This window comes from Mirounga angustirostris, unplaced genomic scaffold (assembly GCF_029215605.1).
Source record: "Mirounga angustirostris isolate CCGP_5_RB_7025 unplaced genomic scaffold, mMirAng1.0.hap1 SCAF_17, whole genome shotgun sequence".
NCBI lineage: Eukaryota > Metazoa > Chordata > Mammalia > Carnivora > Phocidae > Mirounga > Mirounga angustirostris.
Window position 1 is genome coordinate 37,478,285 of NW_026991725.1, and position 18,478 is coordinate 37,496,762.

The 18,478-nt window shown below is 56.3% G+C and overlaps 1 protein-coding gene across 8 annotated transcripts in view; it reads right to left on the reverse strand.

The window, feature by feature from the left end:
- Nucleotides 1-18,478, reverse strand: part of SDK2 (sidekick cell adhesion molecule 2) — a 260,824-nt gene that overhangs the window by 82,323 nt on the left and 160,023 nt on the right. For all 8 annotated transcript variants that reach the window (XR_010408765.1, XR_010408763.1, XR_010408764.1 and 5 more), the window contains 7 exons: nucleotides 15,867-16,000; nucleotides 9,191-9,302; nucleotides 6,855-7,045; nucleotides 5,419-5,502; nucleotides 3,319-3,513; nucleotides 1,981-2,097; nucleotides 127-294 (listed from right to left, as the gene is read on the reverse strand). Coding sequence is in view for 5 of the 8 variants with exons in the window: in XM_064583645.1 (XP_064439715.1) it covers nucleotides 127-294; nucleotides 1,981-2,097; nucleotides 3,319-3,513; nucleotides 5,419-5,502; nucleotides 6,855-7,045; nucleotides 9,191-9,302; nucleotides 15,867-16,000 (1,001 nt within the window). In the remaining 3 variants the exon portion in view is untranslated. The remainder of the gene's footprint in view (nucleotides 1-126; nucleotides 295-1,980; nucleotides 2,098-3,318; nucleotides 3,514-5,418; nucleotides 5,503-6,854; nucleotides 7,046-9,190; nucleotides 9,303-15,866; nucleotides 16,001-18,478) is intronic.

The following is an 18,478-nucleotide window of genomic DNA, read 5'->3' on the forward strand; positions in this document are numbered from 1 at the left end:
TGTCCTTCTTACAAGAGGCGCCCTGGTGAGACAGCCGTGCCGATGAGGAGGCACTGGTGGTGAGAGCCCGTGCTCAGCACACACGCACGCACGGACGTGTGAAGTGTTCCCACTCTGCACACTCACCCCACACGACCAGGTCAGCCGAGGCTTCGTCGACCCCCCGAGAGTTGGTGGCCAAGCAGGTGTAGGTCCCGGCATCGGAGATGTGCGTGGGGCTGACGAGCAGGCTGCCGGACTCCAGCAGTGTGAATCGAGGCAGCTGGACAGAGCCACTGGCCAGGACGCGCTCCCCTGGAGGCGACACGGGGTGCGCTCGGGGTGGGCTCAGGCCGCGGCACGCAGCCCCTGGCTCTCTGAGACCTCGCGTCTCCCGTCCCCGGGCGGCTCTGGGCCGGCGCTCTCGGGTGGGCCCCCAGCTTTAGAAATGCCGGGAGGGCCAGGCCGGGGTCGGGGCTGAGGCCCAGCTAGGTCTCTGACATGGAGATGGGCACAAGGGCACTCGGTCACAGAGCCCGGGTCTCCTGGCGTCTCTCCCCACACCGTGCCGTCTGCCCTTCACCCGAGAAGGCCAGGGACTGTCTCCTGATGCAGCCAGGCACAGCTCTTGGAGACAGCTGGTCCCGGGCCGGGGGGGTAGGGGGGGCAGACAGCTCTAACAAGGTGGTGACGGGCATCCTGCCGCAGGATGCTTCTGGAGAGTCACCTTCAGGAGAGCAGAAGAAAGTGACAGGAGCGGGGGTGGGAGGGACGGGGGCGGGGGCAGCATTCCCTTGCGGTGGGACCTGGGGAGGCCTGGTGCCTGGGGCTGGGGTGTGGGGATGTGCCCCGTGGAGGAGCCCCAGAGTGCAGGTTTTGGTCACTGTATCTATTTTATTCTATTTCTTTTTTTTTAAGGTTTTGTTTATTTGGGGGGGCGGGACACAGAGGGAGAGGGAGAAGCAGGCTCCCCGCTGAGCACACAGCTGGACTCAGGGCTGGATCCCAGGACCCTAAGATCATGACCTGAGCCGAAGGCAGATGCTTAATCGACTGAGCCACCCAGGTGCCCCGATAGCTATTTTAAAGAAACTCCCCCTTGTCTGTACAGAGGGGCGTTTCCATGTGCAAGCCTGTGGGTGTGTCCATCCGCACACATGGCCAGGAATACCAAACTAGTGAGTGTGGCAGGTGATGGTGCCTGTGTCCATCTGTGTGCTGGCTGTGCTTACACTCATTCCACACTCACCGAGCCACGGCCATGTGCCAGACCCTGTCCTAGGCCCAGGGAGACAGCCGCGGACAAAGCTGAAACCCCTGACTTTGGGGGGCGGGGGGGTCAGGCAGTAGGTGGCATGATAGGCAGGTAATCTTGTGTATTAGAAGGTGGAGAAGTAAAGCGGCGGGGGGAGGGGGACGGGTCATGGGGAGGCCTGTGTACATGGGGAGAGCGGGGAAGGCAAGTTTTGGACACAGGAGTGGAGAGGGCACATGGGGCAGGACCGCTTCAGCTCTGCTGGTGCAGAGCCCTCTGGAGCCCTGTGTCGCCGGGGAGGATGGACGCCAACCCCCCAACCCCGCCACCTGCAGTCGCGGCCACCACCACAATATGATCAAGCAGCTGTCATTCATCGGGCTTCCCTGCTGCCTGGGCACGGTGCAGGCTCCTCACGCGCATGCTCCTGTTTCGTCCTCATGCCAGCCCGGGGTATGTGTACTACAGTCCTCGGTTTACAGATGGGGACCCTAAGGCTCGGAGTGAGTAAATAATTCACCCGAGGTCCACAGGTGTCAGAAGATGCAGAGCTGGGCCTTGAGCCCAGCAGGGTGGCATGCGGTGCATCCTGTGGTGTGAGAGATGGATGCCCTCCTGGAGTGTGCAGTGCACGACCTTCACAACCGTACACAGGGAACCCGACCTGGCTGGCTCCAGAACGGAGCTCTGAGGACTGCCCTAGATGGTCACAGGGTCACACCCTCCAAAGGAGATCAGCCCTCTACCTTTCTGCCAAGTGATGGCCGGCCGGGGCGCCCCCGAAGTCTCACAAGCCAGGACCACTGACATGCCATCGATCACTGTGCTGTCCGAGGGGCCCCTGGTGATGTTGGGGGCGATGCCTGCAAAAGGAGACAGTGGAGCCTCTTAGCTACACCCTGGAGGAGCCCCCACAGCCAGAGGGCCAGGTCCTTGTCCTGCCCCTGCTACCCTGGCTGCTGTGGGTCCCACCGCAAACAAGGTCGCAGGTGTCCTGATGGGGCCCCTGAGGGCTCCCTGTACCCCCTGCCCTGTGGGAGGACCCAGGCTACACTACTCCCCCAGCCTTGGTTCTTAGGCCTCTGTTTGGGGGAAACCGAGGACCCTGAGGGCAGCTCCCACCCTCCATGACAAGGTAAATGGGATCCGTCCTTCACCAAACATGACGTCGAGGCGTCGAGGCTCCAGTTTCTTAAGAGGAAAAGTGGTTATGGCCAATAGAAGAACATGACCCACTCTGCACAAGCCTTGGCCCTGGAGAGTCCACAGCCCGGCTGAGCTGTGGTTCTTCAAGGCTAAGCGCAGCCTTCTTGCTCTGGGCTTGCCTTCCCTAGTCCAGCCCTCAGGGAACCGTCTGGTCGGTCGTGCATGGGGGCGGAGCTTAGGGAGGGACGAGCACCAGCTTCCCCGGCACTCATCAGAAGCAAGAAGCAAGATGGCAGCCCTTCTGCCCTGACTCTCGCCCTCTGCTCCGTGGCTGCCCTGTTTGGGGGCCTCTGTGGGTCTGGGTGATGAGCCTGGAGGGGCTCAAGGAGGCCCATGACCATACGTCCTGCCTTTGGTGGCTGAGACAGGGAGCCCAGCGTCGCTCTGCACGCGCCCAGAGCCCGGCTGTCTACAGTGTGACCACTCACGGAGCATTTCGAGCTCATGCAACTCCATTAAGAGGGCAGGAGAACTATTATAACCACCAAAAGAGACTCCAAGAGGGCAAAAAGTCCGAAGTGGGGACTGAGATTCAAGTTCTGGCTCCCTTTGGGAATTAAGTCTCTCTGCTGGGACGCTGGGACGGGGCGGCTTCAGCCCTGCCCGGGAAGCCAGGGACAGCTTGGATGACAGAGCGGGGCCTGGGGTTTCACAGCTGCTTCTCTCAAAGAGCCGGCGAAGTCGCCCTTGGCTCACGGTTCCGAAGCACCAGACTGGGGCTGTGAAAGCCGGGGACAGCCACCCCGGCTGCCCAGGGACGGTCTTCTGGCATATCCTCTCCCTGCAAAATGCAGCATCTTTTCTCAAGAGGCTGCTGGCTTGGAGGAAAGCGGCGTCCTGGGTGGGAGGGACACAGGGGCAGGGCAGGGCCAGCTTACTGGTGACAGCCAGGTAGGTGGAGGTCTGCACCTCGCCGGCTCCGTTGCGGGCAAAGCACTGGAACATGCCGGTGTCGTCGGGGAGCAGCCCGCTGATCTGCAGGCCCCCGTCACCGAGCCGCCGGAAGCGGCTCAGCCTCTCCACCTCCACCACGGCCGCGTCCTTGTACCAGCTGATGGAGGGCGGAGGTACGCCTGGGGGGACAGACATGGGCCCACAGTTAGCCCACCTCCTGGCTCCCTCCATCCTGCCTCTGAGCCTGGAAGTCGGCAAGGGGTGTGTGTGGGGGGGGTCCCAGTGTGTCTTGGTTTCTAGAACCTTCTCAGAGGTGCCGCTTAATGGTCTTGGAAGAGGTGAAAGATGTTCTCAGCATGGCATTTCTTAAGTTCTTTATAACAGCAGGGGTTCCAAGAAAATTTAGCTTGATTAGTTTAGCTTGGAAATGCTGGACAGGACACATTAATTTTTTTTTTTAACTGCCATTTAATTTAGCAGAACTTGTGGTATGTTCTGGGAACCTCCAACTGGGGGTTCGTTTCCCAAACTCACATGACCACAGAGTCCCATGTCAAAGAGCATGAAGAAGGGGGTAGTGTTCCTCAGGCGGCCCTTGGGAGCCCCCTCCTACCTGGTCTGCAGAGGGAGGTGAATGGGGGCTCCCTGTCTCTCAGCCTTGCCCAAGTCATACACCCTTGGCCCAGCATGGTCTTCCTGCAGGTACCTCCAACCTCCCCCTGCCCCGGGGCTCCGCTCAAAGGCGACTTCCCCAGAGGAGCTCCCGCTCTCCATTCAAAAGAGCACCCCGTCGTTCCAAGTCCCCTAAGCCTGCTCGCTTCTCCCTTCTTCTTCCCAGCCCTTCTCCACGCTGACATTCTAGGACACTGCATTTCACTATTCCACGGGGCACACTCTTCCACGTAACACCTCTGTGATCAGGACATGTCTTACTATCGAAAGCATGTCATAATTTCATTGACAGTCTTTTTTCTTTCTTAGTGGCACATAAAATCATGGGGCACCTCACAACCCATTTTCGATGAAATGAAATAAGGTATCTTTGTTTATTGGTTCGTCTGCCTTCCTCTTAAGAATGTAAGTTTTGGGGTTGCCTGGGTGGCTCAGTCGTTAAGCAGCTGCCTTTGGCTCAGGTCATGATCCCAGGGTCCTGGGATCGAGCCCTGTATCGGGCTCCCTGCTCAGCGGAGAGCCTGCTTCTCCCTCTCCCTCTGCTGCTCCCCCTGCTTGTGCTCACTCTCTCTGTCAAATAAAATAAAATGTTTTTTTAAAAAAAGAATGTAAGTTCTGTAACAGCAAGGATTTGGCTGTTTGGTTCAGTCTACACCTTCCTAGCCCGAGAGGAGTATCCGCACTTTGGTAAAGCCTCCAAAAAACGTTTGTTGGGTGAATGAATGGAGCTTTCCCTTCCCTTTGTGTGGTCTCAGAAAGGGAGTCCTTACTCACGCCCTCCACGGACACTCTCCTCCTGCCTGAGCTACATTCTGCCCCTTTGCTCACAATCAGACCACGGGCCATGGTGCATGCTCTCTACCTCCCATGCGATCACCCCAGACTTCACCCTGGTTTCAGGCTGTCCTGTAGCTCAGCTGGGCCAGAAAGAGGGAGGCTGGGGGTGGGGAAAGAGGAAATTCTTCAGGAATTCTGACAAAGGGGGGTTAAGTAGAGAGAGTAGGGGAGGAAATGGAGCAAAATGACCCAGAAACCAGGCGGAGCTCATGAGACCCATCTCAGGCGAGATGTACCCAAGTTCTAGCAGTTCTGACATTACGGTAATTTGGCATTGTCTACAACTCCCAAATTATGGGCAATTTCAGTCTGTCACCTATCCTGAAATTATGGTAATTTGGATTCATTTGTAACCCTCGAGTTATGGTAACGTGGGTTGATTTCCAGTCCTGAGATTATGGTAATTTGGCCTGTTTGTTTCCTGGGGTTTCTGCTCACTGCCAGACTGGCTTCCTGCTCAGTGATGCTCCCTGGAGAAGGAAGTGGAATTTAGAAAAGTTTTGGGCAGGGACAGGGAGGGCTAGAGGTCTGGGGCGGGGGGTCCTTGTTCCCCTTTGACTCTGCCACTGTGTTACCTTTGGCCCGACAGGGAATGTCCACCACTTTCTCCATCTCCGCTGTGATGTGTCTCTCTGGCTCCTTGACAAACTGAGGCGGTTCTGCAGGAGGAAGGACCAGGGGAGGGGCTCAGTGCCATGCTCCTCTTGATACAACCACTGCTCGGGTCACCCTTAAGAAGGCCCCAGCCCATCAAACTCAACACCCAAAGAACAAGTAATCCAATCAAGAAATGGGCAGAAGACATGAACAGACGACATCCAAATGGCCAACAGACACATGAAAAAGTGCTCAACATCACTCAGCATCAGGGAAATCCAAATTAAAACCACAATGGGATACCACCTCACACCAGTCAGAATGGCTAAAATTAACAAGTCAGGAAAGGACAGATGTTGGCGGGGATGCGGAGAAAGGGGAACCCTCCTACGCTGTTGGTGGGAATGGAAGCTGATGCAGCCACTCTGAAAAACAGTGTGGAGGTTCCTCGAAAAGTTGAAAATAGAGCTACCCTACAACCAAGCAATTGTACTACTAGGTATTTACCCAAAGATATAAATGTAGTGATCCGAAGGGGCATGTGCACCCCGATGTTTATAGCAGCAATGTCCACAATAGCCAAACTATGGAAAGAGCCAAGATGTCCATCGACAGATGAATGGATAAAGAAGATGTGGTATGTATATATATACAATGGAATATTATGCAGCCATCAAAAGGAAGGAAATCTTGCCATTTGCAATGATGTGGATGGAACTGGAGGGTGTTATGCTAAGCAAAATAAGTCAATCAGAGAAAGACAACTATCATACGATCTCAATGATATGAAGAATTTGAGAAACAAGACAGAGGATCATAGGGGAAGGGAGGAAAAAATGAAACAAGATGAAACCAGAGAGAGAGACAAACCATAATAGACTCTTAATCTCAGGAAACAAACTGAGGGTTGCTGGAGTGGGGGGTGGGATGGGAGGGATGAGGTGGCTGGGTGATAGACCCTGGGGAGGTTATGTGCTATGGTGAGCGCTGTGAATTGTGCAAGACTGTTGAATCTCAGATCTATACCTCTGAAACAAGTAATGCAATATATGTTAAGAAAAAAAAAAGAAGATAGCAGGAAGAGAAAAATGAAGGGGGGAAATCAGAGGGGGAGACGAACCATGAGAGACGATGGACTCTGAGAAACAAGCTGAGGGTTCTAGAGGGGAGGGGGTGGGGGGATGGGTTAGCCTGGTGATGGCGATTAAAGAGGGCACGTTCTGCATGGAGCAATGCAATGAACCATGGAACCCTACATCAAAAACTAATGATGTAATGTATGGTGACTAACATAACATAATAAAATAAAATTAAAAATAAAAAAAAAATTAATTAAAAAAAGAAAAGAAGACGACCCCAGCCCTACGGCCCCTTCCCCCTGGGCGGGGACCCCCAGCAGCCCTGCCCATCTCACCCAGCACAGACAAGTAGGCTCCTCGGACGACGGAGGGGATGCTACTGCTGCGCAGGAGAGCCTCGCACTCATAGTAGCCGGCGTCGCTGCCCGTGGGGCTGGGGACGGTCAGCCGCCGGTTGTAGTCGCTGAGGCCGCCCGACAGCGGCACCCCATCTTTCTTCCAAATGATGTGCAGCTTGATCAGGGGCCTGGAGGGTGAGAGCGAAGCGGGCTCTCAGCCACAGGGGCCCAGGACAGGGGTGGCTGGGAGCGCAGGCCAGGGCCTCAGCCCCCGCCCCTTCGAGGTACAGCACTCCGGACCTCGGTTTCCTCGTCTACAAAATGGGACAGCTGTGCCCCCGGGGGCTTGTGCTGCGGCCGGATGCTCTAATGCAGGGGAGGCACCGGGAGGCCAGGCCGGCACTAACTTGGTGCGCGGGGCCCCCGAGGACAGGAGCTGCCGGAGCCGTGCGTCTCGCTCTTCTGTCGCCTGGCGCGGCGCCCCGTCCGAACGGGAGCCAGCGGGCAGCGCAGCGTTTCAGGCGCGGTGACATGACGAGGAGGAGCGCGAGACGAACACCCAAGGTCTGAAGAGGGAAAGGCAGGCAGACGGACATACCTGCCCCCCAACTTAGAGGGTGAGTCGCCACCCCCATCACCGACCCCAGCCCTTCAAGACCCCGAGACTGGGTTTGGCCTGCTCTCCTGTTCATCTTAGTTTTTCTTTCTTCTTTCTTTTCTTTCTTTCTTTCTTTCTTTCTTTCTTTCTTTCTTTCTTTCTTTCTTTCTTTCTTTCTTTCTTTCTTTCTTTCTTTTCTTTTCTTTTCTTTTCTTTCTTTCTTTTCTTTCTCTCTCTCTTTCTTTCTTTCTTTCTTTATGAGAGATAGAGAGAGAGGCAGAGGCAGAGGGAGAGGGAGAAGCAGGCTCCCCGCGGAGCAGGGGGCCCGATGCGGGACTCGATCCCAGGACTCTGGGATCATGACCTGAACTGAAGGCAGACGCTTAACTGACTGAGCCACCCAGGCGTCCCTCATCTTAGTTTTATATTTTTAAAAGATTTATTTATTTGAGAGAGAGAGAGCACTCATGCGTGAGCACGAGCAAGGGGTGGGGGGCGGGAAGAGGGAGAGGAAGAATCTCCAGCAGACTCTGCACTGAGTGTGGAGCCCAATGCAGGTGTCGATCTCACGACCCTGAGATCACAACCTGAGCCGAAACCGAGAGCTGGAGGCTTAACTGGACGCTTATCCGACTGAGCCACCCAGGTGCCCCATGGCCTGCTCTCCTGTTTAGCGCTGGGCGCATCCTCAAGCGGTCTGTGTTAGCTGCACAAGGTGTGCAGAGGGGTCCCGTGGAAAAGGGTCCCGTGGTTGAGTATGTGTGGGCCACACTGGCTTGAGGGCCATTAGGCAGGTTCTGGGCTGCAGGTCTTCTCCGCGCCCTTAGCGAGCTCCACACCAAGGCCTTTCCCACCCTCATGGGGAACCTGTGTCTCCAGGAGCGCATGCATAGGAATGCTGCTACAGGGCTGCTCTCTGGGACTCTTCAGCAGGAGGTGACCTCGGGGCCCTTGGTCTGACTCCCCACCTATCACATGCGAGCACCTTTCTTGAGTACTTACAAGGTGGGTTCAGCACTCCACCTACACGCCTTACCGGGGAGGTGCGTGCTCGAATCATTCCCATTTTACAGCCGAGGAGACTGAGGCCCAGATCATGGCAATGGGCCTGGGCCTCAGGGGGGTGACCTATTCTATTGCTACCCTGCTGTTGGCTGGGTGACCTTGGGCAGGTTGCTTGCCCTCTCTGGGCTTCGGGGTAGTTGTGGGAGGAACAGAAATCATGCGGGAAGTACAGTACAGCGCCCACATGTGATGAGGCTCGGTAATTACTGAACTGTTTCCTGCGTAAGGGAAGTGAGGGTCGTGTGTGGCCAGGAAGGGGCTGCAGATGGGTCTGACCCCAGGTCTTCCCTCCTGCCAAGGCCCCCACACGAGCCCTCTCCCAGCCCTGCGTCCCTGTCATGACTGCCTGCACACAAGGACCAAAACTGCCCCTTCCAGATCGCCCTCAGGGCCATAACTGAGGCGTCGATACCCCGAGCTGAGATCTGCTGCCCCGTAACTTCCCCCGCCCCCCCAGGCCCGGTCTCTCCCCTCAGGCCACGGAGAACGAGCCAGCCCGTCCATGGGTCACCCCTCCTCCAGGGTAAACGCCCCATCTCCTTTCCTGGGTCCTCACGTGACACTTGCAGACCTCCCTGAACTCGGGCTGGTCCCCTTGGAGCCCATAGGTCAGGAGCGCTGGCTGGAGTTAAAGGTGCAGGGGAGCGGGGGCGGGGGCCGTGCTACCCACCTGGCATTGGCCACACACTCCATGGTCACCTCCGAGGTCCCGGCCACCACGCTGGTGTTCTTGGGAGGAATGACGATGGTTGGGGCGATGGGGTCTGCAGGCCCCCCGACATCTGGGGAGAGGTCAGGGGATAGCTGGAGACAGAGGGCGGAAATCCTGTCTCCACTCAGGAGACCTTGGTCCTCATGGAGTGGGACAGGTGACCACGGGGCACCAACCCAAGCAGCATGACCCCGGGGTCCCTCTCACCTCTCCTCCTCCCTCTGGTCATGGGCATCTGCAGTGTCCAGCGAGCGCCCACTGGAGACCTCCAGAGCCCTCCCCACCTTCCTGTCACATAACATACCCTCCCCCTTAGTCCCTTGTCCTGTCCGTGCCTTCAAAATCCTTCCCTCCATCCACATTTATCTTATTAGCTTACTTCTTCACTGGCCCCCTCTTCCACCCGAATGCAAACTCCCGGTACTGGGTTGAATAGTAATCCCCCCAAATTCATGTCCACGGCAGCTGTGGATGTGACTTTCTTTGGAAATCGGGTCTTTGCAGGTGTGATCAAGTCAAGATGAGGTCCTTCTGTATCCGGGTGGGCCCTAAGGCCGATACGACATATCCTTACAAGAGGAGTGAAATGGAGACACAGACACATGGACATACAGGGGAGGCCAGGTGAGCACGGAGGCAGAGACCTGGAGTGATGCATCTCCAAGGCAAGGAGGAATGCAAAGGATTGCCAGCCACCACTAGAAGCTGAGAGGCAAGAAAGGATCATCCCCTAGAGCCTTCCGGGAGCACACAGGCCTCCCGACACCTCGATTTCAGACGTCTGGCCTCTAAAACTGTTAGAGAGTACATTTCTGTCGCCACAAGCCCCCCCAGTTTGTAGAATTTTGTTACAGCAGCCCAAGGAAGATAATACATTCCCCGGGGCAGGAACCTCACGAATCCTTGCCTTGGGCTGAATTAGGTCTCCTCCAAATTCGTATGTTGAAGCCCTAACCTCCATGTGACTATTTGGAGTTGGGGTCTTTTGTCGGTCATCGGCTTAAGTGAGGTCATAAGGGTGGGGCCTTAATCCAACAGGGCCAGTGCTCTGATCAGGAGAGAAAGACACACCACAACTCTGTCTCTGCCTACGCGAGGACACAGCAAGAAGGCAGCTGTCTGCGAGGCAGGAAGAGAGGCCTCAGCATAACCCAACCATGCTGGTCCCTTGACCTTGGACTCCCCGAACTGAGAGAGGTCACCACTGTGCTGAAGCCCCTGGTCGGGTAGCCTGTTACGGCAGCCCGCGCTGAGACAGCCTTGCTCCCGCCTCCTTCTCCAGCACCAGGGAGACTTCTGGCACATAGCAGGGGCTCACGTATATTTGTTCGGTGAAGGCACGAATGGCCCAGGGCTAGCCCTGCACCAGTTCAGGATCGGTGACTGAAATGCAAGAGAACATATCACGAGTGGGCTTTGTCAACACAATCCCCCGAACTCCTCTAACAGAGGCAGTAGCTTCGCCTTTTGTATTTTTTTGAGTTCTTTAAGAAGTGGCCAGGCTCTTGGTGGGTCAGCACAGGCCCGATATTGGCAGAAACTCCAATATTCTCCATGCACCTGCTCCAGGGCTCCTGGAAGTAGAGCCACAGAGGGCTTTTTCTCTCACGAAAAATCCATCCAGTTGGCTCCTTCCCAGGAGGTTCTGGAGGCAGCCGACTATAATGACCTGCACGGCCCTGGGGCGGGGGGGGGGGGGGCGCGGTGGGGAACAGTGACAGGACATCCTTTATGGGGAGAGCATGTCACGGCCCCACTGCCGCTCTGGGCCACCCCGTTCAGCCCTGGGCAGGTTTTCTTGCCTGGACTTCAGGCTTTGCTAGAAAAGTGAAAAAAATTTAAAAAATAAAGTAAAATGAAGAAGGAAGAAAGGAAGCATATAAAGCAAAATAATTGCAACAATATAAAAGCCTCATGTAGGTGCCATAAAGAGCGATCGGATTGAAAGCTGCTGATATAGCTGAATCCATAAAAGTGTGCTCTAAGTTGTTTATTACACGCCAGGGCGCACAGGTACCACAGCCCAGATTAACGGGGCAGGAGGAGGAGACAGACAGTTAGAGCCCAAGCGACATGCCCCACTGTGGAGCCAGGTAAACAGAGCCCTCAGGGTTTAAAAATAGGAGGGCCACCCCAGGACCTCAGGGCAACTCGTTGGGTGGAGGGGAGACTGACACCCATCCGGGGACCCTGGAGGTCATGCCTTGGTCCTGGCAGCGGCCCTGGGGCTCGAGGGTAGGGACCAGCCGTGGTTGGGGACCCCTGGACCCAGTGATGGAGGGCTGGGGGGTCAGGAAGACCTGGTTCAAAACCTTGCTCCGCCCCAGCCATCCTGCAGTGGTGCAGTGAGGGGGTGGTGGGGGGATTGGGGGTGTCTCAGCTGGGTCTTGATTTTCTCCGGGGCAATATGGGGATAAAAATGACCGCATCACAGGGTTCTGTGAGTTCAGCCCCTTGCTCAACAGATCTTCTCTGGGTGAGGGCTCAGTCCCTTCCAGACTGTGCCTGGTACCAGGGATTCCCCACTGAGTGAGGCGGATAGGGGTCTGTCATCATGGAGCGCACGGTCTGGATCTCAGATCAGTGCTTAGACATTTATCGGATTAGAGCTGATGGGATGGATGCTGGGAAGAAGGGCCTCGGTGGGGGTGGCCAAGCTTGTCTGGGGTGAGCGCAGAGTACCCGGTGCTGAGTAAGTACTCAGTAAATCATAGTCTGTCCTCCTTGGGGTGTACCTGCCTATGCTCGGGGACAGCTTCCTTGTCTCCCACCCTCCACCTGCCCAAACCATGTGATGGACCCAGAGACCACCAGCAGGTGAGAGTCCACAGACCCTCCAGGGCCTTCCAACTGAGGGTAAGAGTTCCCACCCATCCGGCCCCTTCTCTGCACTCTGCTGAACTTTACTCCCTCATCACAACGGCTACCAGCCACCGGACGCTGGTCATGATTGTCATCCACAATTTACAGATGAGAAAGCCAGAGACATTAAGTAGTTTACTTCCCAGTGACAGTCGCTAATGAGGGACAAAACCAGGAATGGGACCATGTCTCCGGGGCTGCAAACCCGCGCCATTAACCACTCCCCAGATCATCTCTCTGGCTCAGTCCTTGCTCGGGCGCAGAGGGAAACAAATCTCCCTTTTGGCTGAGGTCCGCTCTGCTAGAAGTTGTCTGAACTACCTCTGAGCAGCCCCTCAGCCCTGGTCCCTTTCCCCCTGGCCCCCATGCACGCCTTCTCCTTTCCCTGCCACCCGTGACCTCCTGGTTGCAAGTCCCCTTTTCTCCACTCTGATTCTCTTTGATTGCTCTGGACATTTAGCTCTGTGGACCCCTTTCTCCAACACCCCTTTCCCTGAGCTTCCAGGACCCACCAACTACACTGTGCCTCACACAGTTCTCCCCGGCTCTGGTCTCCGGAAGTGAAGAAGCCAATGGTCCTTGTCCCTCCCACCCTCACCCCCAGTTCCCTGGCTCCCCCTGATCTCACCAGCCTCCTATTCTGGTGTGGTGTGAAGGTAGAGAAGGACAGCTCGGGGTGGACTGGGGACGTCAAGACGGGCCTGGGTGGCACAGACTTGGCTCCAAGCAGGACACACCTTGCTGACAGGTGCTCTCTGTTGGGGGCCCTGTGCTGGCAGCTCCTTGCTCGCCAGGTCTTCGGATGACCAGCTGGGGTGAGGAGGACAGCGGACCATGCTTGGGGATGGAATGTAGGACATCTGCCTCATCGGACTCATGCTCTGGGCAGTGGGGTGAATGGGGCCCAAAGGTCAAGCCAGAAAATCACATGGAAAGCAGAGCAAGGAGGAGAGTTATCTTCCATGTGAGTGCCTGCCATGGACAGGACCCAGGGCTGAGAAAGCACAGAGGCTCTCCACACAGAGACAAAGTTGGATCCTGCTGCCCTGGGGTGATTCTGGTAACAGGCACCAGGAGGAGACACCACTGTGATGCATTCTCCTGGGGTCATCTCATCGAATCCTCCCAACTACACTTTTGCCAGAGGTACCAGGAAACAGACTCAAGGACCAGGTAACTCATCTGGGCCACAGGTCAAGCGTGTGGGGGGGTGGAGCAGGGAGGTGAGCTGCTCCCCTCTCCTGGGTAGGCATCCAACATGGGGGCCATGAACCACAGGTGGCTAGGAGCTCTTAAAATGTGACTGGCGCCCCTTTGATTTAATGGGATTTAATTTGATCTAATTTACATTTAATTAAAAACAGATCCCCAAATCAGTTATTAGAACACTTTTAAGTATGTGTAGAACAACTCGGGTATCCAACATCACCTTTCCAGCTGTAAATTTGATGAAGTCTAAATGCAGATCACGTATTTCAGATGAAAAGTGAGCAACCAAAAGATGCGCTCCAAGTATAAAATACACAGAGATTTCGAAGACTTAGTAGGAAAGAGAAGCCCAGCATAAAGTACCTCCTTAATATTTTCCGTCGATTATATGTGAAAATGGTAATGTTTTGGATATGTTGGGGCAAATAAAATACGTTAATAAAATTAATTTCCTGTTGCTTTTTCCTTTTTTAAAAATGAGGCTACTGGCAAATTGTAAATTACCCCATTCCTGAGTGTGGGGCCACGGTCCAGGCTTGACAGTCTGTGTGAGGTCATCAGGGTGACCCCTGGGCAGGGGTCAGCTCCCAACTCCAGGGTGGGCACTGGCTTTGTTCTTAACTTCTGCATTTCTGAAGAGCATGGGCATCCCTCCACCCCACCTCCCCGCCCCAGGGCCTCTAAGAAATAGAATTGCCCCGAGGGCAGAGGCGGGGGGGGGGGAGGGCAGAGATGGGGGGGGAACAGAGGGAGGGGCCAGCCTCCCCGAGATCAGGGAGGGGGGCTGGAGCTGGTGGTCGGTAAAGGGGCAAATGCTCCTGGCTGGCAGGCAGGCGGGCTGGGGGATTTTGTGTCAGTGACATGAACAGGGTTTTGAAGTGCAATCACTCGTGGGAGGAGAAATTAGCTGAGAATCAGCTGATTCTGCTCTTAATCCAGCACAAATCGCCGCGTGAGAACAGAAGACAAGGGGCGATGGGGTGGGAGAAACAGACAACCGGAGGAGGCTTGGGTAGACACAGGCGTCCGGAAGGGTCCTACCCGCCTCCCTCGGGCCAGATGGAGGGTTCGGGTGGGGAGCTGAGATGGAGCACAGAGTGAATGACATCCACAGTCCGCCCGCAGGGTTGCTGGCTTAAGGCCCATGAGGAGGAGGTCAGGTGTTGGGGAGGAGCACAGAGTGGGGGGCTCCAACCTCTGGTCCCAGGGTAAATTGAGTCACCCTGACTCAGACCGTGAACTTTGCCTCTTCCCCAGTGACTGAATTCTATTAGACTCCAGGTATCTGATCACTGGAGAATATAGGGGGGCCCAGGTCAATGTCAGAGGTCACCCTTGTGACCCTGATAGGTCAGTATCCTGAATGGAACCCTCCTCTGGGCATTCAGGTGTCTTTCTAGGCCAACTGGAACTTGGGGCTGGGGAAGGGGATTAATTCCGGGGATATGGGAAGGGGTTCTGCTGGTGCTCAGAAGGCCTAGGAATGGACACGGTAGGGCTGAGGAATGTTCTGGGCTTTCCAGACACCGGCAGACAGAGGCAGGGATCAGGGGAAGGACAAGGGAAGGCCCCATGCAGACCCACACCCAGGTCTTGCTGCAGGCGTCTGTGTCCCCACGCGACCATGGATGATAAATGAGACTTGCTTTTGGGGCAGGAGTGGTACAGATGTGGAGGGACGTGAACATCTGGCCCCCCAGCTTGTGTGGTTGTTCGGCTGCTACGGCAAGCTCGGGTAACCACGTACTCGGCGAGGCTTCTGGGCCTGGGCCGGCTGCTGGAGCAACCCCACCCGCCATCTCTCACCCAGGGATGGAGCGCAGAGGGAGGGGGCCAGGCTGGCTGGCAAGAATCAGGCCAGGGAGGGCATCCCAGCATTTCCATCAGGGATCAGAAACCTGCCTTCAGTCTCGGCTAGACGAATAAATACCTCTTTGCCAAAGGAGACCCAAGGAGCCACCCCTTTCCATTCGCTAACATCTGTTCTCTGCCCCTGGGGAGAGCTTGGCCCATCTCTTCCAGCGTGCTGGGTGGTTTCTGGGATGGGCAGAGAGGCAATTTTAGGCAGGAGCCTGGGCGGAGAGCCTGTGTTCCCACGAGTGGAGACAGCCTTGCTCTGAGTAGTGCTTTGATGGACCAGCTGAGTAGAAGCTGTGAGTGCAGTTCTCTTGAAACAAGCTCCCCATCTCCTGCATGCTCTCCCTGTCGGCACCTGAGCCCCAGAGGTGGCCGTAACCCACACATGCATACTCTCTTCCGCATCCCACGCCCGTCTCTGGGCCTCCAGCAGCCCTGCTCACAGCCAGCTCAGCGTCCCCTCCCCTGATGCAGGAACTCAGCTTTGTCATGGGAACGGGGTCCAGCACTCAGCTCCCTCCTTGCTTCTACCCTCACACTCCCAGTGCTGGGGCTCCTCCTCCTATTCCTCGGAGGCCCCTCTGCTGCCCTACTCTAGCCTCCCACCTCTGCCACCACTCCATCTTCCCAACGACCCCCTGGAGCCCCGTTCCCAAGATTTAATGACGCGCTCCTCCATCCGTCCCAGGCCCAGCCGCTTACTTACTCTCCACGGCAAGAGTGATGGGCTGGCTGGTCTTGTTATCCCCGTTCTTGTCATTAACAGCCTGCACGTAGTAGCGGCCTGCGTCGGGAGCCACTGTTGACAGGATGACGAGGGTGTTCTCCAGGGTGATGGCTCTGCGAAGAGGAAAAGGATCTGTCTGACAGGGGCCCAGGGGCTCTGACCATCGGAGGATGGGCGCGGGGACAAGAAGCTGGTGGCCCCCGGAGCCCCTCCTCCAGCCCAGCTCCCAGGACCACTGACTGCCTCAACTTCAGCATGCTCTGTTTGCCGAGAATCCCAACACGCTGCCAGGGCTGGGGTCAGACGCAAACCCAGCATGTGCACATAGGTCCGAGACCGTCCCCGTTGAAGCTTCCCAGCCCCCACCCCACACCTGGCCCCGGGCGTCCGAGCCCCCACAGCCTTCCGTCCTCTCCCACATCACGCCTTCAATGCTGAGTGTGACCCTCTCTACACCAGGAGGGTCCAGCGCTAAAGAAATCCATTCAATGGAATGAATGAACGAGGAACGGATGATGAGCAATGATCATGAATTTAGAAATGAAGAGGATCATTCCAGAATCAATGCCTTAACCTAATTCTACGTTTGTTGGGATTGATTCCAAAGCCATAGGTGGCCTGTAACACCGATGACGGGGGTTCCTCTGTGCCCCAGCCCCCTCTCAGGGTGTCAGGTGCTCCCTTCCCGAAGCTGGTCAACAAGGATGGAGACTGGCTGTGGGCTGAGGGAGCAGGAGGAAGGAGGCCAGCTGGGCGGTGGGGTGCAGGTCCCCTCTGCTGGGGTCCCACCATGCAGCCCCGCAGCACCTGGTCTGCAGGCAGGGAAAGGGGCCGGTCCAGGCGGGAAGCTGAGGACCCCATCTGATGCGGGGGAGACAGCCCCAGGAGCGCTGCCCACGCCCACTCTGCCCGGCTCCCCCTCTCACCCATTCTCTCGATGACAAACAAAACCATTAGTTTGTCAAGTCTATCTCGGATTCTAATGTGATGTGCCCGAGACAGCTGTTAAACATCCTTAATGTTAGTTTAACAAGGACAGACCCAGTTGAATTCTTTTCAAATTTTCCCATTAGGGGAATGTTAGAGTTTAAACAGGCTCTCAAATAAACATCCCCTCTGATGCCTCTCTAGCTGGGCTGTGCTGGTGTCCCCTCTTTCCTGGTTTTGGGGGGTTCATGGGCTGAGTCTCACACCGTCAGTGGAGCTCTGGGAAGTAGGAAGGGAAAGCCCTCTCCCCCCAATTCTTGGGTATCCTAATGATATTTTTTGTTTTTTTCTGGAGGAAAACCCCTCTCCAGCTAATGAGCTGATGGAAAGTAAGATAAAGCCAGGCTAAAATATTTTAAAAGTGACAAGCTGGGACAGGAACAGGGACCGTTTCCCTACAAGGAAGTCTCCTGCAGAGGTCCTTGTCCTTTAGTGCAGCTTGTGGGGCAGGCCAGGGTCGGGGAGGAAGGCTGGGCCATGTCAAGGGCCGGGCGCAGCTCTGGAATGAGCTCCGGCCACAGCCTCTAAGGAGCACACATCCTCCTCCATGCTGAGCCTCAGTCTCCACATCTGTGAAGGGGGTAGAAGAAATGCTTGTGAAGATCCCTCCCAGCCCTGAGGTTGAGGGATTCTGATTCCTGCCACTGCTTCGGTCCTATCTGCATCTGGCCTGAGGCTGTCACCCTCCCTCTCCTGCAGCCCTCACCTGGCCCACAGTCCAAGGTCAGGACTAATGTGATGGGCAGCAGTGCACCTGGACCACTTGACGGGAGCTCCCCACCCTCTCCAACACGGCGGCCCTGGACAAGCCGGCTGAATGAAGTCTCTGGAGGGTGGGCACACTGGGCATGGCCGGGCCCCACTCCCCAGGGCACCTGCCTGCCCTGAACCCCCTCTTGCCTCCAGGGAGGGTTCCCATCTCCAGTGTTTTCTCTCCTTAACCAGGAAGAGACCACCTCATCCCCCAACCCCTCCTTTTGCTCTATTTTATCCACATTACGACGGATCCTTCTAGGTCAGTGGTTCTCAACCGGGGGGTGCGGGGGAGGGGGGCTTCACCCTCCAGGGGACATTTGATAATGTCTGGACAAGTGTTAGTATCACAGCTGTGGGGCTGTGATAGGAACTAGTGGGCAGAGGTCGGGGATGTTGCTAAGTGTCCTACAAAGCACCGGACAGCCCGCACAATGATTTATCGGGCCCCAAGCGTGGACTGTGCCGTGGTGGAGATGCCCTGTCCTGGGTGAGATGGCATAGCGGGTGGCAGTTCATCCACGTAAGCAGGTGGGAAGCCAGGTGGGGCAGCAGGGCTGGGCTGGTGGGATATGGCAGAAGGTATGTGCACCATCTCCAGGCTCAGACCCTAAGGACCCCCCGTGCAACTCCTAGGTTCTCCCCTCTGTCAGAGCTGGGCAACTCTGAAGCCCAGGGTTGAGGACGGCAGAGCTCCTACCAGCCAGGGCCCTCGGATGACTGTGGAGGAGCGTCCTTCCCCTCCCTCGCCTCTGCTGGGACTTTAAATGAGCAAAAAAAAAAAAATACACTTCTCCGGTGCTAAGTCCCTGGCGTTTGGGGGTCTTGTCTGTAACGGCAGCTGGTGTTGC